The sequence below is a fragment of the Peromyscus maniculatus genome, chromosome 1 (genome assembly GCF_049852395.1).
Source record: "Peromyscus maniculatus bairdii isolate BWxNUB_F1_BW_parent chromosome 1, HU_Pman_BW_mat_3.1, whole genome shotgun sequence".
NCBI classification, from domain to species: Eukaryota; Metazoa; Chordata; class Mammalia; order Rodentia; family Cricetidae; genus Peromyscus; species Peromyscus maniculatus.
The window spans coordinates 194,402,587-194,423,022 of record NC_134852.1 but is presented as its reverse complement, the minus strand read 5'-3'; the positions used below and the strand labels follow the sequence as shown (position 1 = coordinate 194,423,022).

The following is a 20,436-nucleotide window of genomic DNA, read 5'->3' as shown; positions in this document are numbered from 1 at the left end:
AGTGGTGTACCTTTATGGCAAGACTGCCCTCTGCTGGCCAAGGAGAAAAACCAACATCTCTAAATTCACCTCTACACCAGTGGTTCTCAACCTTCCTAATGCTGTGACCCTTTAATAAAGTTCCTCATGTTATTTTCCATTACTACTTCATAACTGCAACTTTGCTACTGTCATGAATCATAATGTAAATGTCTGTGATTTCTGATGGTCTTTGGTGACCCCTGTGAAAGGGTCATTTCACCCACCCCCATCCCCAGGGGTCACAACCCATAGGTTGAGAACCACTGCTCTACACTTACCAGCCACTGCCAGGGCAAATACTATAGAGTCCCTACCAGAGAACAGTCTGTAACAAGTAATCATACCATACATCTATTGATGTATCCCATCAATAGATTCAGGTCAGGTTTTGAAATGTCTTAGGAAAACACTTGGTTTTCAGGAGTCAAGTCTCTGTTAACTCTTTGCCGTTAGAACTGCATTTACCTTGTCTTCCTTCCCCCAAAGAAAACTGGACAAAGGGATCAGAATTGGATTTGTTATTCATACATTTGCATTGATTTAAATACAATACATACAATTTCTACAGTGCATTAGAAGAACGGGGCGGCGCTCACCAGCCAGCTTCCACTCCTAGACATGGGGGACAGGCCTAAGGCTGGCAGAGGGCCGCTGTTCTCAAAGTACCTGACACTCTGGGCTCTTGGCACTCCCAAAGTCCACATTCAAGACAACCTGAGTACAGGCTTCAAGCGAGAGAGGCAGGGAAGGACGCCTGCACCCTTGCCCATCAGGCCTGGCACTGGCTCCCTCTTACATTGGACCCAATTTCCTCCTGATGGCAGAGCTGATCTGGAGTAGGCCAGTGCACAAGAGCCTGGTAGGGCACCAGGTTCTCTCCAGGCACCTGGGCTGTTTCCAGTACCCCAGTGGGGAGTCTCACCAACAGGCTGGTGTGAAGATGTCTGTGAAGAATGTCACGTACCTGGACCCCTGCAGGCTCCTGTGATCAGGAGGCAGGAATTCTCCCAAACATGGTTCTGAGGCCAGAGTCTAAGTGGGCTGGATGGGATTGTCAGGATGGGGCAAACAATGGTGCCTTGGTCCACAGGGCATGCATATCCAGTGCTCAGAGATTCATGTTGGCTGAGTGGAAGCCGATAGCAAGCTGGCTCCTAGACTGGACCGGATGGGGAGCAGCCTGCTCCAGCTGATGGGAGAGCTGAGTGCCTCTGCTCTGCTCCTGGATGGTGGGAGCCAGGCAGGCAGACAAGACACACAGCTGTGGTCCTCATTCCCTTTCTTTGGTTTTTTTCAAGCCTTCAAGACAATTTCTTTCCAAGGCTGCCTGACCAATTGTAGAATGTGAGAACCCTCAGGGGTTCACATCACAGGGTCTGAACTCTGCTGCCTCTCAGCCACAGGTGGCCCCTTTTGACCCCCTCCTGAAGCCAATTCTTTGCTTTGGTGTAGAAAGGGCTCAAACACCTGGCAAGGAAGAGGACACATGGAAGCAGGAAGATGCACGGTGAGCTGGGCAGGCACTGGGGAACTGTTTGAAGGCCTCTCTTCGGGAAGCTGAGGAGAAAGCAGCCCAGGACAAGAAGGCAAGGTGCCCTGGGGCACTGCTGGTTAGGAGACAGAACACAGGTCCTGTTGCTTTCCATGCAGCAGTGATAACAGGAAGAACAAGGACAATGTCCTGCCACTCATGACCTGACTGACCCACAACCCCTACCAAGAGCCACTCCAGAACACAAACTGAACTCCTCAGTTAAAAGTTGGAAAAAATAGTGAAAACAACAGAAACCAGGTAGAAAAGGATGGAGACTAAGGAAGGACCCAGGAGTGAGGCTGTGCCAGGCTCCCCATGGAACACTCCTAGCACCCAGCATGCACTTAGGCTAAGTCAATCACCTCTACATGCTACACATCCGCTTGGCAGAACAGAACTGCCAAGGCTAGCCCTCTCTCACTTCAGCTGAGTGCTAGGCAAGCAACAGCAGGGCAGAGAACAGAAAGATTGTGTGCAGAGCCTCTGGCAGATACAGAGCAAAAGCCTGCTCACTGCCACAAGAAGCCAGTACCAGTGTGGCAAGGGGAGGATCAATTTGGCAAAAACAGAAAGGAAGGTGTGGCTTCTGTCTGAGGGCCCTCGACGGGCCTCTGACACAGCTCAGTTCATGGGGGTAAACAACAGCTAGGCATCAGAGGGTGTCTAAGCAAACTGAGGTCTAGATTAAGGGCTTCTGACTCGAGTATCTAATCTGGTTTCCTACAAGCATTTAAGTTTGTTTCTTTCTGATGCAGAATATAATAGGGAACTGGGATGGAGAGGGCTGTCAGGGAGATGGGGCTTTCCCAACCTGCCACCAGATACTGGGAGGGAGTTGCTCCTCCTCAGCCACCTGCCACCTTGCCTGGATGCCAGCCTCCCCAACACTCTGAAGGGTCCAGGAGTACTCTTGTCCCTGACTGTGCTTCTCCCTGTGGGTGGGAAAGCCCTGAGGGAGGCGTCAAGCAAAGAGGAAGGGCCCTCAAAGGCTCTGCCGTGTACCAGCTTCTCTCCAGGCTTGCTCCCAGCCTGTCACCTGCAGGATTAATCTTCTGCCGGCCTCTAGGGCTACCACCATGAAAAGAAAGGCTTCCGACTCTGAAAGCTCTGTGTGTAGGATTCGCTTGCAGATCGCTGATGGGAACGGGCTGTCTCAACAATCACAGGTGGCATCTGGACGAGGTGAAGGGGACTCTTATTGTCTTTTAGAGCCTGGGTCAAATTTAGGATCTGTATTGAAAAACAAAATGAGTGAGAGATAGGCCTACTATTCTAAGCCTGCCTCTGCAGAGAGCACCCTCTTTCAAATCAAAATAAATACCAATGGAAACATCATGGAAGTAGGAATACAGGGCTGGAGAGGTAGCTCAGTGGCTGAGTATGTACTGCTCTTGCAGAGGACCTGAGCTCAGTTCTTAGCACCCTTGTCAGGTGGACCTGTAACTCCAGCTCCTCTTCTGAACTATGAAGGTACCACACTCACAGATACAAATACAGATATAGACACATAATTTTAAATGAAAATTTAAAAAAATTTAGGACTAGAGAGATGGCTCATAGTTAAAAGGCAATGGCTGCTCTTCCAGAGGACCTGGGTTCAATTTCCCCACCATGTGAGCACCCACATGGTGGCTCACAACCATCTGTTATCCCAGTACCAGTGGATCTGACACCTGCTTCCTGGCCGTTATGGGTGCCAGTCACTGAAGTGGAGTGCAGATATACATACAAGCAAAACACCCATACAATAAAATTAAAATAATCCTAAAAAAGTTAAAAGAAAGTAGGTATATGAATGGGCAATACATGGACAGTAGATACAACCTCACTAACCATTTTTTAAAATACTGTGTTTGCCTGTAATTCCAACTTCAGAAGGGAAGATAAGGCAAGAAGGTTGCTTGGCAGCCAGGAATCTGAGACCCAACGGGGCAATATGGTGAGAACCTGCCTTAAAACAAGCAAGCAAGCCGGGCAGTGGTGGCACACGCCTTTAATCCCAGCACTCAGGAGGCAGAGCCAGGCAGGTCTCTGTGAGTTCAAGGTCAGCCTGGTCTACAGAGTGAGTTCCAGGACAGGTACCAAAGCTACACAGAGAAACCCTGTCTCAAAAGAAAAAGGGTGGGGGTGGGGGGTTGGGTATTTAGTTCAGTGGTAGAGCACTTGCCTAGCAACCACAAGGCCCTTGGTTCGGTCCTCAGCTTGGAGGAGGGGGGGCAACAAGCAAAGATGTAGAACCCCAAGTGAAAACAAATACTGTTTTGCCTTTTAAGGCCATAAAATAGAAAGTATGACCAAGAGGTGGAAAGTTCAAAGCAACAGGCTGCATGGCTGTGGAGCTGGAATGTGGAATAGTTATATGGGGGAGCTGAAAATAAAGCCCCTTTTGATCCTGCAACCTCCCCCACCTCCTTTTAAAATCTGTGTCTTCTAGGACCAAACCCAGAGCTTCATATACACCAGGCAGCTGCTCTTCAGCTAAGCCTTTCCTACGTCGTCAGCCTTGCAATGTTGAGAGCATCAGCATGCCTGGCCCTGTCTTTCTGAAGGGTAGGTAAATTGGCTGAGTGTGTGTGACTAAGCAAACTAATGATTCTGAGTCAGGAGGCCACAACACAGTCCTACCCTATGATTATTTATCCACAGCACATCAACTGATCCAAAAAGTTTCAAAACAAGTGACACAAGGTCAGATTACTTCTCTAGGTTCCTTGCAAGTTTCTTCCCACTGTCCTCTGCCAGAACACACTGCAGGTCTGCCCTGGGTATGCAATCAAACTGCAATGGCTCTGTTCGAACCAATGCTTCCCTTGCTTGTGTCACAGCCTGCTGCCTCTTTCTGCCAACGGTTTTAAAATACAAAAGCTGTTCCAAAGACATTAAGAATACAAAGTAGAAAGATAAAATTTCACCTGCCATTTCCTCCTACCTTTTGCTACCCTAGATGATAACCCTGATTAGGTGTAATGGGAAGGCTGCTAGTGTTGGCAAGGGACTGAGAAAGGGTTGGAGAAGATAGAATGATATGGATGAGGTGCTACCTATATTATCTTAGGAAGCAAGCCAGTTCCTTTATGTTGAGGCCTGTAATGCCAGAGTCTACAATGTAGCTTTCAAGGTTTCCAAAAGATATGCCAGCCTAGGTAGGCCCTTGCTCTACTTGAGAAAGACAGAATATTGGTAATCAGACAGATTAACAAGATGGCAGCTCTTAAAACTCCTTGACTGTCTAGGTGTGCAGATGAGCCAGCCCTGAGGGCATGAGAGCTGAACACCCCCCAATACACACATGCATACACACACAGGCACAGGCACACACACTATGCCCCCTACAGCAATCAGGAGAGAGGGCCCTACACCTCACCTGGGCAAAACAGCAATGTGAGTGTGGGTGACCCAGATCTGAGGATCTCAGAGCAGGAGAACTGGCCCTGATCTTTGCTGCAAGTTGCATTGAATGGGCTGGCCAAGGCAGTGCTGGAGAGCTCACCCAGGTAGTAACAATGAGGGAAAGCTGGCGGGCTGACCAGCCCAGCTACCACCCAGAAGCAGGGCTATGAGTTAGCCCATTCCGACATCCACCTTATCTTTGAACTGTTGGAGCATGTGAAAGGTACAGACCTGTAGACCTAAACTGCAGGATCTCCATGACACAGGACAACAGCAGGATATCCAAGAGGAGCCCCAGGGAGAGCCCATTACTGGTGGCATAGCAGAAGCCAGAGGCCTCAAGACAGACCAATGACTCATGGCAAGGAACACTTGCAAGTAAAGATGAATGGACTAAGGGTAAACCATGTGACTCAATGGGCCACACAACAGCTTCCACAAGATTCTTCTTTCTCTCTCATTTTTGTTGCTGTTGTTGTTGTTTGTTTTATTTGGTTTTTGGTTTTTCTTTTAATTTTGTTTTGTTTTGGGGAGAGGTTACAAGGGCAGAGGGTGAATGTGAGGGGACAGAGAGAGATAGGTGGGATCGGAATGTATGATGTGAAATCCACAAAAAAATCAATAAAAGTTTAAAAAAAAAGTCTTCACTATCCCATTTCCAAGGAAAATGTACTCAGCAAACCCAAAGGTGCTTTCTTTGGGAGCCTTTAAATGGTGCAAAGAAGTAAACATATACTTATGGTGGAAAGACTACTACATTCTTTGAAGACTAAAATTAGTAAGGTAATTACAGCATGCCTGCAATCCTAGCACTTAGGAAATGGAGGCAGGAGGATCAAGAGTTCATGGTCATTCTGGACTACACAGTAACTTTAGGACCAGCCTGGGCTATATAACAACTTATCGCAGAGAAGAAAAAGATCCAAGAAGCAAACTTTTCTATTTACAAAGTCATAATTAGCTAGTATGTGTTGAGTACTTTTATGCATCAGGCATTTCAAACTCCAACTATTTCAAACAACAGATCTAATTATATAACCCCATGAAGCAAGTATATGATACAAAGAGAAAAGTGGATGGAAAAAGAGGTTTGGATCTCATACGTAGTAGATGGGAGTGCCAGGCTTCAGAGCCAGGTGCTCTGATCAGTTTGTATCCTTCACTGCTGAGCTCTCTTTAAGTAATACGTATGAAACCAATATCCTACAGTTTCATTTTGTTTTTGATACAGGATCTAACTACATAGCCCTGGCTGCCCTGGAACTCACTATATAGAACAGGCTGGCCTCAAATTCATAGAGATCCACCTGCCTTTGCCTCCTGAGTACTGGAATTAAGGGTGTACACCTCCATGCTCAGGCCTACAGAGTTTTGACAATGCCGAGTTTCTGTAGTTCCGTCTGAAGGTGAAGTAGAAAGGGAGAATAATACAACTTGTAACTCAAATGACAAAATTATAACCATAGCAAGGATCAGCCTACTTCCATGTGCCAGGCAGTATTTTCACTTAACTCTTACCATGAATTCTCTCATGCACTTGTCCACAACAGACTAGGTACAGTCACTCCCAATTTTATAAACAAGAAAATCAGACTCTTGCCCAGCATCACAGAACTGGTGGGGTGATCTGGCTCCAGAGCCTAGTTCTCAGTGACTGATGCATGCAGCCTTGAGCAGCTTGAGGCCAGGGTGTGCTGGTTTATTTACCAATAATGCACCCAGCAACTAGTATAGGCTAAACATTCGGCAAGTGCATCAACAAACACTGGTTGGTATTGACACTATGGAAGAGGTAGGAGATTGCAGAGGCTACCTTTCCTCTCTCCTGAAGTTTAGGAGAGAGTCACAAATATATATGGCACACACTTGTGTTCCAGGCTTACCTGGCCCCTCATGACAGCGATCTGTCTATGGAACTGGCCCCTGTCGAAACCAGGATCTCTCTGTAAGAGAAGGGCAGAGGAAAATGATGGAACCCATATGAATACCTCTCAGGAATCCATGTAAATGCCTCTCAGGAACCCATTTTTTTCTCCCCCACTTAAGTTTCTAAGCGTAGTTTAGTAAGTACATTGAAAGGAAGCAGTGGCTGGGAAGTACCTAGAGTATTTCCTGCCCCTTGGAACCCTGAATTTCGGATCCTCCTGCCTCCCCCTGTTGAGTGCTATACCACACAAGATCTAGGTGGTACTGGAGATGGAACCCAGGGCTTTCTGTATGCTAAGTAAGTGCCCTACAAACTGAGTTACATCATCCTAGCACTAGGGCTGCCCTTTCTTTCAATCCCTCCAAACCAGCTCCAGCTGGTATGTGGTAACCCTGCTGTTCCAGCTAACTCAAGTCAGACAAGTGTGAGCCAACAGCCTTCGTGGCTTGTTCAGGACTAATCAGAACAACCATGGACAATGCCTTTTTCCTCAGGGCTGACCTTGAAGAGTTCATATAGGTCCTCCTCCAAGTCCTTGACGAAGTTAGGATCTGAAATCTTTGGAAGGATCAAATCTTTAATCTCCTGAGAGAAGGGGACTTTCGCCTGGGGCAGCCAGGCCCAGTAAAAAGGATCTGAAAAGAGAAAAGGCTCAAATCAAAGCTGGTGCTGGAAAAGTCCCCCTCCTGGGTCTTCTATCAGGTTCTGTCCAAGAGAAAACAACTCTCCCTGACACACAACAGAAAACCAACAAAATCCATCTCCAAGTGCTGCTGACCCTAAGACTGCGTGACTAGTAAGCAAAGCACTCAGGAGCCACACCCAGAGCTGCCCAATCTCAGAGCTCTTTCCCAGGTAACATTTGACCTTTCCAAACAGGCCTATCTAGATGCAACTACTTGCTGGATTTTCAGGTGATCCTGAAAATGAAGGCTGGTGCTACAAAGAGGGCTGGTGATTCCCTACTGGTATTTCTTTTCCTTTTCATGGATTCTAGGTTAAAATGGGTATGGAGTATACCAAGGAAGACAGGACACTGACAGCAGTTTATCTGCAGAGACCCAAATGAAGTAACTTATGAAAACATGAGTTTAAAAATGCAAAGTGGCCGGGCAGTGATGGCACACGCCTTTAATCCCAGCACTGGGGAGGCAGAAGCAGGTGGATTTCTGTGAGTTCGAGGCCAGCCTACAAAATGAGTTCCAGGACAGCCAGAGCTGTTACACAGGGAAACCCTGTCTCAAAAAAAAAAGAAGTAGAAATGAGAACACTCATCTTTATACTGACTTATTTATTTATTTTTCAGAAATTGGGATGGAACCCAGGGGCCTTGCACATGCTACACACCCTCTCATTACCCATACCCTCCAGTGGAGAATATAAATGGTAAAAATGTAAATGGTTTATACTATGGAACAGTTGCCATATGCTGCTGGCCACTGTACAAAAGGCCTAAAGCTACAGGATTTCATTCATGCTTAGGCCAGTTCTACTGCAGCAATGAACCAGGGCACAGCCCATTGCTCTTAAACTTACATGCCCTCCAGGAGTCAGGATGCTTCAGTGGGAAAGCTAGCCCATTGTCTATGGCAGCCACCTTGATAACAGGCTCCTTGACCACCACCCAATCTGTTTCCTGCAGAACAAAGAGAGACTTGTTCAGGCCCTTTAAAATACAGCAAGAAGGGGGGATGGGGATGGTTTACACCTTTAATCCTAGCATTCATGAGGCAGAGGCAGGAGGATCTCTGTTAGTCCAAAGCCAGCCTGGTCTACAGAGTGAGTTCCAGGACAGCCAAGGCTACACAGAGAAACCCTGCCTCAAAAAACCAAATAAATAAAATAGTAACAATACACCTCATCTCAGCCCCTCCTTGGGCTCACTTAGATCTAACCTCTAGTGGTTTCCATTCTGTTTTGTGGACTTGGTTTATTAGTGGCATCTTCTCCATTCACAGTCTGCTCAAGGTTCTCAGGAGCCCACCCCCAACTCCCAGAGACAGTGGTCTTACTATGTTCTCAGGCTAGTCTATACCTCCTGAGTGCTGGGGTTACATGTGTGTACCCTATACACTTCTTGAGGCTCTTGCTCATCATGAGGCATGTACAGTTATTTACCCAGGGCTTGCCTGAGTCCTTAGAAGGGTAATTATAAAAACAAAGATAGGCCAGGAGGAGGGGGTGCACGCCTTTAATACCAGCACTCGGGAGGCAGAGCCAGGCGGATCTCTGTGAGTTCAAGGCCAGCCTGGTCTACAGAGTGAGATCCAGGACAGGCACCAAAACTACACCAAGAAACCCTGTCTCAAAAAATCAAAACAAAAACAAACAAACAAACAAAGATAGTTGTAAATCATTCTGAGGTAAAACAGTGAGAAACTTGAAAATAGAAAGAAAGAAAGAAAAATCTGTATCAGCAGCCAAAGTCTTTTAGTGTGGAACTTAGCTCAAATATGACTTCACTGGTAATGACAAAGTTCCCATTTTCTAGAGAGAAAACAGAGTCAAGATGACAGATGGCTGGCTTCTACACAAGGTGTCATGCCTCAGTGATATATACAAATGAAAAGGACAAGTTGGGCAGTGGTGGCCCACGCCTTTAACCCCAGCATTCGGGAGGCAGAGGCAGGTGGATCTCTGTGAGTTCAAGGCCAGCCTGGTTTATAGAACAGGTTCCAGTACAGCCAGGGCTACATGGAGAAAATCTGTCTCAAAAGAAAACCAACCAACCAAAAAAAAAAAAAAAAAAAAAACCAAACAACAAAAAGAAAACAAAAGGACAGGAACTGAGTTTTCCACTTTTTAACTGAGACTATGCTAGGGACATTATGTCTACTCGGTTCCATGATTTCTTCAGGCTCCACTAACGCCATCACAGGAACAGGAGTTACAGTTCTAGGATCCCTGAATCAGAATTCTCTGGTGTTGAGGCTGAAGAGATGGGGCTCAGGGGTTAAGAGCATGGCCGCTTTTCCAGAGAACATACGTTTGATTCCCAGCACCCACATGTGGGCACACAGCCATCTGTAGATCAGATGCACTCTTCTGGCCTCTGTAGGCACCAGGCACGTATATGGTACATAGACATATATGCAGGCAAAACACTCATACACAAGAAATGAATCTTAAAAGGGAAAAAAACTTGTGGGGAAAAAAGGCATTGAAGCAGCTTTTTCTAAACTTGTGGAGTCTGAGTCCTCTGTAAAAAAGTACCCCATGGCTTAAGAAGGTAGGAACTGCTGGGCTAACCAATATTAGGCAGTCATTTAATGTAACAGTTTTCAGACCCTTACTATGCTATGGCGCAGCACGGAGCTCAAGTGAAAGAGTATACAATGTGCTCCAAAGCTACTCCTTTTCTTGATGCTATTCCAGTTACTATCACACGGCAGGATGCTCCTTAAAACACACACTGAAAAACTATACCAAGTATTAACTTAACTTTAAACTCTTGTGTTTCTGACTCTTATGAACTTTGGTGACCTAAATCTCCATTTTGTGTTTCTATTGTTTAAGGATTACTCCTTCCCATCCTCCTCTTTGAGATACAGACCAATTTCTTACCCGACAGCTAGAACTATCCATTGGGCAGTCATATTTAATCAGCCAGTTGTCGTTGCCTCGGTCTGCCAACAGAAACATAAAGTTAGTAGAAATAAACTGTCTGATTTTAGAAATGATGGATTAGGTATTTGGGAGACTTGGACCATTGCTCCAACTGAGATCAACTACAAGGCAGATAAAATATTTAAACATCCCTGGAAGGTACTGGTAATTTTAACAAGATTATAAAAATCTGAGTCAAAATTCCAGTACTCAGGAGGCTAAGGCAGGAGGGTCTTAAATTCAAGGTCAGCCTAGCTTATTTACCACAAGACTGTCTTGGAAGAAAGGGAAGGAGTGGGGAGGAACTAAGAGCTGGGTCCAGGAGAGAAAGAGCACCCACAGGAAGGGCCCAGTCTTTGGCTTCTTTCCTGCTCCAGCTACCCACTGATTTGGGAAGAGGCTGCTAAAAGGCCCGGAGTGGGACAGTGTTCCTACTCATAGCCTTGTGACTCTAGAGGGTAAAAACCTGCAATCCATCTTGGAAGCCAGCCAAGCTCCTCCCCAATACCTGAGGCTAAAGTGACCCCCGGCTGCTAGTGACTTAGGTGCTGGCCCTGTATAAACATCATACTCCAGGCAAGATTTTACATGAACCTTTCAAATAGCATTACAGTTTCAGATACAAAGTATCTGACAACCAGACTAACCAAGTACACAGAGACAAAAATGACAAACTAAAAACAGAAATGAGAACCCTGAAACAACACAGAGCCTCCAAACAAGGGAGAGAGCTTATATAGGCTTTTTAATGTCCAAGTAAAATATTTAATATCTTCCAGGAGATAAAATGTACAACCAGGAGCAGTGATATGTGCCTATGACGGAAGCACTCAGGTGGCAGCAGGAAGATTGGGAGTTCAAGGTCAGCCTGGGCTAAGTAAGATTCAGTCTCAAAAACACCAAGGGAAAAAAAATAAGATTAAGGGCAAGACTAAAATATCAGCAGAAAACAAGAGAAAATTTAAAAAAAGGACCAAAGTAGCAATTTGAGAACTGAAAAATTGCCATCATGGGAATTAAAACTCAAGCTACACGGGCTGGTGGAGCACTTCTTTAGTTCCAGCACTTAAGACCCAGAGGGAGGTGGATCTCTTCTAGTCCCAGTCTTGTCTACATAGCAAGTTCCAGAACAGGCTACAAGGTGAGAGACCCTGTCTCAACAACAACAACCAACAACAACAACAACCAACAACAACAAAAAGAGGAAGACAAGGAGGGTCACTCAGGAGACTGAGGCAGAAAGATCATAGGTTCACACTAAACATGGAAAGGCCACCCACACATACACATATCTGAAACAAACAACAAAAGGATGGGTCAAAATGAAAACAACTCAATCTGGTAAGCCTTTTTTTTTTTTTTTTTTTTTTTTTTTTTTTTGCAGCTGGAGAAGTCCAGACAGGGTTTCTCTGTGTAGTCCTGAAACTCACCCTGTAAGACCAGGCTGGCCTTGAACTCACAGAGATCTGCCTGCCTCTGCCTCCTGAGTGCTGGGATTAAAGGCATGTGCCACCACCTCCCAGTGTTAAGCCATATTTTTAAAAGATGAACACTCAATGAATAAAATATCCTTGCAGGTGGGCAAAGTACCCTGTAGTAGGGTATGGTGTCATAAGCCTATAATCCTGAATGAGTGAGGCTTGAGACAGGAAGAGAACATTCATGGCCAAGTACAGATACAGGATGTCTAAAAAGAAGGGTAGGAAAGAAAGAAATGGGGGAGGATGCAGAAAAGGAGGCCAAGGAGGACGAGGAAATGTTAATACTGGATAATTCTGCAATCTGAGGACAAGTTAATGGCTTTACCGAGTTTCATATCTACCTAGTATTTTTTCCTCCCTTTAGCAATTCTGAAACTACTTTCTGTGTTATCTAGGATTAAACAAATAAGTAAATTATTGTAATTTTTCTGGATTTACTGAGTTGTAAATAATTGTAATGGGAGCCCGGTCTGTCTGTATCAGGAAAGGAATTATAAATCAAACAGAAAGAAGACTAAAATAAGCCTGTGTCTGGATGAAAATTCTCGCAGCTGTAAATATATCCTCTTCCAGTAAGAGGAAGATCAGAGAAATGGTGGATTCCAGCTCGAGACTAGAAGATGAACCCAGAACATCTTGTGCCCGAAATTAAGGAAGTGCTTGACAGATACAATCAAAAGAGCGCAGGAGCACGGCCAAATCAGGGACGATTTGAGCATCAAAGTAAATAAGGACAGAAAGTGAATAAATGAATCAAAATGTATGTGGCTGGGTGGTGCACACCTTTAGTCCCAGCCCTCAGGTAGAGAGGTGGCCGGCCCTCTGTGAGTTTGGGGCCAGCCTGGTGTAGAGTGCTAGGACAGCTGGGGCTACACAAAGAGACTATCTCAACACACAAACAATACGGTAAGATACTTACAATCCTCCTGCTTCAGCCTCCCAAGTGCTAGGATTAAAAGGTTTTACCACTATACCCAACCCCATGGGAATTTGTTAATACTATTTTGTCATACCATTTTTGAACAAAATGAACTTTATTAAAAATTCAATCCTGAGCCCTGTAGTAGCAGCACACACATTTAATCCCAGCACTCAGGAGGCAGAGGCAGTGGATCTCTTTGAGTTCAAGGACATACAGAGGAACCCCACCCCTAGAAAAACAAAAACAAACAAACCTCAAACCTGAATTTTACCAAGTCTTTAGACCTAGCATCAATCTGAAAGAAACATGGGGAATGGGATATACTCAATCTGTCAATAGGAAGATTCTACAGAACAAGTGCCCAGTTGCTTCAACAAACTGAAAATGGGAGGTTGATGGGGCTTTTTCAGAATGAACGATACTATGGAATGCATTAACCAAATGTAGTAGGTGGACCTTGTTTAGATCATTTTACCAGACGAACTTTTGTGAGGTGCAATGGTACACACCTTTAGCCCCAGCACTCAGGAGGAAGAGGCAGGCAGATCTCCGAGTTTGAGGCCAGTGAGACCCTATTTTAAAACAAAACAAAAACTACTTTTTCCCATGAGACACTTTGGGTACTATGACACTTGAATAGTGTTTTTTAAGACACCGTCCAGTGATTTTTATTAAAAACATCACAGCACAGAAACTAAACAGAGACAAAGATTTGCCTACTATTTGTTACCTATTTGGTTTTTCAAACTAGCCCTGGCTGTCCTGGAACTCATTCTGTAGAACAAGCTGGCCTTGAACTGAAGATGTGCTTGCCCCTGCCTCTAAGATGCTGGGATTAAAGATGTGCACCACCATGCCCAGCCTGTGCCTGGTTTTCTAATTTCAGCACTTGCATATATCCTTGTGTTCTGGTTTCCTTTTCTTACTTTAATTATTCTTCAAAGGGATGTGCACAGAAGAGCCCAGCCCTGTTAGGCAAGGTCTAACAGACACACATACACACACAATTCTCCTCTTCTCCTCACACTTGCTTCTCACTGTTCATGAGACTTTTTCCAGGATGGTCAGATCAAAGCCACAGACTGTCAATAGATTCTCAAACAACAGGTAACAACAGTCAAAGGACAGGTCCCCCTTAACCAAAAGGGTGTGTTCCAAGACTCCAGTGAATGCCTGCAGCTGGAGTACCAAACCAGAGACTGTTTTCCCCTCCCCCTCACATCCATATGCTGATCAAGTTATCTTTTCACTTAAAGGAACTACTTTACAGCTTTTCTCTGGTGTGCCCCAATTGTTGTATTTAGGACCTACCATTCAGCAAAATAAGGGATTCTTATGGCAACAGCTGAGGGACTAAGATCACTAAAACTGACTGACAGACAAGAAATTCTGCAATGCAGAAATGCTGGACAAGGGGATGATTCACATCCTGGGTGAGACAGCAAGAAATTTGAAGCTACTCAGAATGGATTTTTTTTTTTTTTAGTTATATAAAAGTTATGCATTATTTATTTCTGGACCTTGCCATTTAATATTTTCAGACCAGTTAACCACAGGTAACAGAAACAACAGAGAGCAAAACTATGAATAAAAGAAAATTATGGAATAAAGTTAGTAACCAAGCAATAGCAAATAGAAAACTAGAAAGTTGGGCACAGGGGCTCATGCCCGAATTCCAGGAATGCAGAAATAGTGCAATGAGTTCTAGACTAGCCTGAGCTACACAGCAAGTTCCAGAACAGCCTGGGATACAAGATGTAACCTTGTCGTCCCCCCACCTCCAAGCCCCCTCAAAAGAAGGAAAACAGAAAATTTACAAAATTGCATAACCAATGGATGAAAGAAGAAATCACAACGGCACCTTACAGTGTTTAGTGATAGTTATCGCTATGAATGCTCGCACTGCAAAATGAGAAAGCTTACAAATCCACAGCTTCACCTTCTATTGTGCAGAAGTAGAAAAAGAACAAACTGAAGCGAAAGCTACCGATGGAAGGATGAAACACTGGAGCAGAAATACACTGAACAGGGGATCAATAAAAATTAAAAATTAGAGACACTGTGACACCAAAAGCTGCTCGTAAGACCACCAGTTACCCATGGTGGCACATGCCTGTAGTCACAGCACTTACGGGGGCAGGTGCAGAGGATCTTGGTGAGATTGAGGCCAGACTGAGCCACATAAGAGACTTCCAGGACAGCCAAAGTCACATGGTCAAATCATATCTCAAAACCCAAAACATGCCGGGCTGTGGTGGCGCATGCCTTTAATCCAGGAACTCAAGAGGCAGAGGTAGGAGGATCTCTGTGAGTTCGAGGCCAGCCTGGTCTACAGAGTGAGATCCAGGAAAGACGCAAAGCTACACAGAGAAACCCTGTCTCGAAAAAAACAAAACAAAACAAAACAAAAAAAACTGCAAAACACACAAGCAAACCAACACAAGGGACAAACTTTTAGTTAGATGGAATAAGAAAAAAAAAAAAAGCTCAAAAATGAAAGCACAAATATTTCCAACAATTCTATAAAAATAAAAAGAATTTAACACTAAAAACAAAGTTATGACAAACTCAATGACCCAGATGATATGGAAAAAGTCCTAGACACACAAAACCTGCCATGATTAAACCACAAAGAATCAGAAAATCTCCTAAGGAGATATATGAGTATCAAAAACTCCCTACTACATGTAAACTTGGTCAGGTCTGATGAATTCAAATTCACCAGCATATTTAAAAAAAAAATCATTCCAGGTGCCATGGCCTACTTAATCCCAGCACTTGGCAACACAAACGCAGGTGGATCTCTGTGAGTTCAAGGCCAGCTTGGTTTACATATTGAGTCCCAGGCCAGCCAGGGATACACAGAGAAACCCTGCTTTAACAAACAACAAAAGAAAAGCAATGACCCAAGACAAGAATCTTTTCAAAAAGTTCATAGAAGGATAATACTGCCTTATTCAATCTCTAAGAATGACTAGGAATCAAGAATGAATGCACTTTTCACTGTTTTGGAAAAGCCAGGTAAATCCTGACTCCAGGCCTCACTACCTCTAGTAACTTGCAGATGCTATATATGGACAAAATGGAACCCAGAAAATTGGTCTGCCAGGCCCTCTCTAAATATGAATCCCCATTCGAACACAGGATAACACCATCGTCACGGGGTCCTGACTCCGGTTCCTGCAGCCCTCCAGGCCCATCTCAACCTTCACAGTCTGGCACAAGGCATGGGAGCACCCCGGGCTGCTCACCAGTGTTGCGGATGATGTAGTCCAGCACCACCAACCGCTCAAACTGTAACAGCAGCTGTCGGTTAGTGTTCTCAGGGAGAGGCTCTGCTTCAAAACGCCGCAGCCAATAGTCTGCATCTTTGTAGCCTTCCACAAAGAGCTGGAATGACCCGACCTGCAACCCAATGGAAGGAACAAAATCATTTCTGCAGAGGCCAAGTAAAAGACCCCAGGAGTAAGCCAGAGACCCACAAAGGCCCTGTGGCCTTTCATCAAAGAAAAGGAGCATTTCTCCTGCCTTCATTTCCTTCTAAGTACAGGAGGAAGGGAGTGGGAAAGACTCATCCACCCAAGCTGAAGAAGTCTATCCAAATGGTCTAGACTCCAGAGGAATAAAGTGAGGACTGTTAGGGCTATAGTCCTTGGAGAGCTATTTCTCAACCCTGAGATCTCTGACAGAAGTGAGAGACAAGAGCCTCAGGGCAGTCATTCACAGGACCAGTTCAAGCCTGTGGGTCCCTGTTTCCCTGAGTGACTATGCCACCAGACCGTCAACTTTGTCATGTCACACAGGGACAACCCTTACCTTTGGTGGTAGCCCGATTCGGTTAAACCGCTGCCCAACTTTTGGCACTTTCTCTAGCGCAAGCCGCTTGCCCCTGGACTTCACTCGGTCAATGGCACTGTAGTTGAAGGTTTCACTGGCCAGGTATACTACCTACAGAGGAAAGAGAAAAGACGTTTAGGTTAGAGTTAAGTTTAAGAAAGAGACCACTGTGGCAGAGAACAGCTGGATGATCAAATACTGTTCTTCTTCCAGGGAAGAAAAGGCATTTCTCGCCAGGCGGTGGTGGCACACGCCTTTAATCCCAGCACTTGGGAGGCAGAGGCAGGCGGATCTCTGTGAGTTCAAGGCCAGCCTGGTCTACAGAGCAAGTTCCAGGCCAGGCGCAAAGTTACACAGAGAAACCCTGTCTCAAAAAAACAAAAAGCATTTCTCAGTCTTATGGCCCAGGGTAGTCAATATGGCTAATTTTGAATAATAGAATGTTGATAAAATGATATATATATACACATCACTTCTGAGCCTGGCCTCTAGAATCTTCCACAATTCTTTCGGTTCATATTTCCTTACCTGTGAAGCTGTACATGAAGGGTTCTGAGATGGCAAAGCCACACCATATAATGATATCATATCCCTTGTGATAGGAATGACTTGAACATGGGAATACATGTCTGTGATCTCAGCATTTAAGAGGCAAAGACAGGGAGTTCCACACAAGGTTGAAGCCAGCGTGGTCTACATAGTTTCTGGCCACAATGAGCTATATGTGAGACCTGGTCTCAAACACAAAAGGGGAGAAAGAAAACAAAAGGGAAAAGGGGAGGGGAGAGGAGGGGAGGAGAGGGAGAAAAAGAGAGGAGGGAAGAAAAGAGCCACAAAGAAAAGAAAACGGGCTGGTGAGACAGCCCAGTGGGTAGGGGTTCTTGCCACCAAGTCTGACCACCTGAGTCTGGTCCCCAGAACCTGTAACTGTGAAGACAGCATGGACTCCCACAAGTTGTCCTCTGACGTCATGTGAGCCTTGGCATATCCCAGCACTGGGGAGGCAGAGACAGGTGGGTCTCTGTGAGTTCAAGGCCAGCCTGGTCTACAAAGCGAGTTCCAAGACAGCTACGGCTACACAGAGAAACCCTGTCTCAATAAACAAAAAAGAAGAAAACCTATTTTTCCAGTTTCCACTTGAGCTTGTTCAAGCTCTAAAGCATCTTTTCCCTGCTACAGGTTTATTTACAACTATTCTTCCCAGCACACCACTCTTCCCTGCATGACTAATGAGGAAACTCTCACTACCTCACAGGAACAAGAAGCAAAAGTCAGTGACTGGGAACTAGAACTTTACTCTTGAAGCACCTTCACATCGTGGGCCCTGTTTCCATAGTGACAGATGATCTGATCAACCAGACAGAATCCTGTCACAAGAATAGGGCAGGCAGCAAAGGGAAGAGATTCCTCTTATATTCCTGTCTCATCTCAGCCTCATGGAAGACAAGTGTTTTGTGTTGTTGACTCTGATGTAGGAGGTCCTAAGAACTCATTTATGTTCCCTAATGAAGGAGCTGTAGGGGTACCTAATAATTACAACAGCTTATACAAACACTGCAAGACCCCTCATCAAGCAAACTTATCTTGGCCACAGAGACCATTATGAAAAACTATAACTGATCAAAGTGCAGAGATGTGAAGCATAGTCTCAACTAATACATCTACATACATGGCAACTCTTTTTTTGTTGTTGTTGTTTCTCGAGACAGGGTTTCTCTATGTAGTTTTGGTGCCTGTCCTGGATCTCGCTCTGTAGACCAGGCTGGCCTCAAACTCACAGAGATCCCCTGCCTCTGTCTCCCGAGTGCTGGGATTAAAGGCATTCGCCACCACCGCCCGGCAAATGGCAACTCTTACACATGAGGCTCAGAGATCATTGTGGACATGGGGCAGAAAGACTGAAAGAGCCAGAGGAACAGGGAGCCTGCTGTGAGACTGACTGTCTTCTAGAAATGTCAGAAGCTATGTCCATGAAGTATCACTAAAATGGCTACCTAAACCTGAGCTGAACAAGGACACAACAAATAGACAAGCTAACGTGGAAGGGGGAAAAGCACATGAGGCCTCAAGCCTAGACAAAGAACTACAGGCAACTAAGGACTACTGAGAGCGAGAAAACAGCCTTTCCCAGGCAAGAGCACCAACTGGTTATCCAAAACCAAATGTACAGCCTTGACAACATCTATTAAAAGAACATCATACAGACTGAACATGGTTTATACACACACACACACACACACACACACACACAAATGATTAAAGACAAAGAGGCCATGAATTTGAAAAAGAACAAAGAGGGGTGTACAAACAAGGGAAGGGAGAAATGAGAAATATGTAATTCTCAAAAAACTAAAGATATTTAAAAAAAAAAATCACAAGATACATAGAGCATTTACATTATGCCAGGCCAGGCACTAGACTGTGTGTTTTATATAGATAATCTTGTATAATTTGATAGTCACACTACTAAATAATAACTCTATCTAGCTCTAGTTTTACAGGGAAGACACTGAACATGCACTAGGGGACTCACTGCTTTGCCCATGAGTCACACAAATAAAAAGCTAGAGGCCAATGCTATGATCTCAGCACTCAGGAAGCTGAGGCAGGAAAATTACAAGTTAAGGCCAGCCTGGGCTACATAACAAGACTCCATCTCCAGTAAGAGAAAAAGATACTGAGCAGAATTCAAACTCAAGCCTCAGACCCTTAGGCACTGCACCCTGGAAGCACCAGCAGAGCAAGCCAGGAAACGGTTGTGGCTCTGTGCTACTTGCCTAGCAAAGAGAGGAAATGATAGAACACTGAGCAGGGAATGCAAAAAAGGCTTCTACAGTGTAGGATGGGCCTAATCTAAGAGGATTTCAGGTGAGGGACCAGAGTCTGAAGCAAAAATTATCATAGGAGATGTTCTTAAACTAGTGTCAGTAAATCCCCTGAAGTCATATGAAATCAAGTATGGATTCAAGCACTGTTTCAAATTGGAAAGGGGAATATGATCCTAACTCTTTATCATAATCTCAACTAACATATCACAACACATACAAGGGATGTGTAAATCAACACTATATGTGAATCTGTCTAGAACTGGTCCTTTCCTTCTCCCTCCTCTCCCCTCCCATTCTCCCTCTTCCTTCATTCCTTGTGGTGTTGTGGATTGGACCCAGGCCTTGCACATGCTGAGTAAGTGTTCTAGCACACCCAGGCCAGGACCTCTATTCTGATATACTCAGACCAGCCCCAGGATTCCACAGCATGAAGGTAGGTGAGGGAAATCCCATGTTAGTCTTTTGCAGGGAGTTGAGACAGATATTTTACTCCAACCCTCAGCCCAACCAAATTCTCTTTACCAAACCTTGCATAAGGCAGGCATGGTGGCATACTCTATAGACTCAGGTACTTGGGAGGCTAAAGCAGGTAGATCACATGAAGATACTGTGTTTAAAACTCTTTTGGGCAACATGACAAGACCTCATCCCTTAAAAAGAAGAGGGACTGGAGACATGACTCAGTGGTTAGGAGCACTTGATGCTCTTCCAGGAGTGGAGTCCGGTTCCTAGCACCCATATGAGGAGACTCAGATTACGTGGAATTCCAGCTCAAGGATCCAATGCCTTCTTCTGGTCTTTGTTGGCACTTGCATACATGAGCACACACACACATGGAGATACACACACACAGGATCATTTTTATTTAAAAAAAAAAAAAGAAAGAAATG

The 20,436-nt window shown here is 44.9% G+C and overlaps 1 protein-coding gene across 2 annotated transcripts in view; it reads right to left on the bottom strand.

Annotated features, from left to right (window-relative positions):
• Positions 1–524: 524 nt before the first annotated feature.
• Positions 525–20,436, bottom strand: part of Pi4k2a (phosphatidylinositol 4-kinase type 2 alpha) — a 31,358-nt gene continuing 11,446 nt past the window's right edge. For both annotated transcript variants that reach the window (XM_006990468.4, XM_042263688.2), the window contains 7 exons: positions 16,698–16,829; positions 16,133–16,286; positions 10,437–10,498; positions 8,409–8,508; positions 7,374–7,507; positions 6,829–6,888; positions 525–2,785 (listed from right to left, as the gene is read on the bottom strand). In XM_006990468.4, the coding sequence (XP_006990530.1) occupies positions 2,624–2,785; positions 6,829–6,888; positions 7,374–7,507; positions 8,409–8,508; positions 10,437–10,498; positions 16,133–16,286; positions 16,698–16,829 (804 nt within the window). In that variant the 3' untranslated portion in view covers positions 525–2,623. The remainder of the gene's footprint in view (positions 2,786–6,828; positions 6,889–7,373; positions 7,508–8,408; positions 8,509–10,436; positions 10,499–16,132; positions 16,287–16,697; positions 16,830–20,436) is intronic.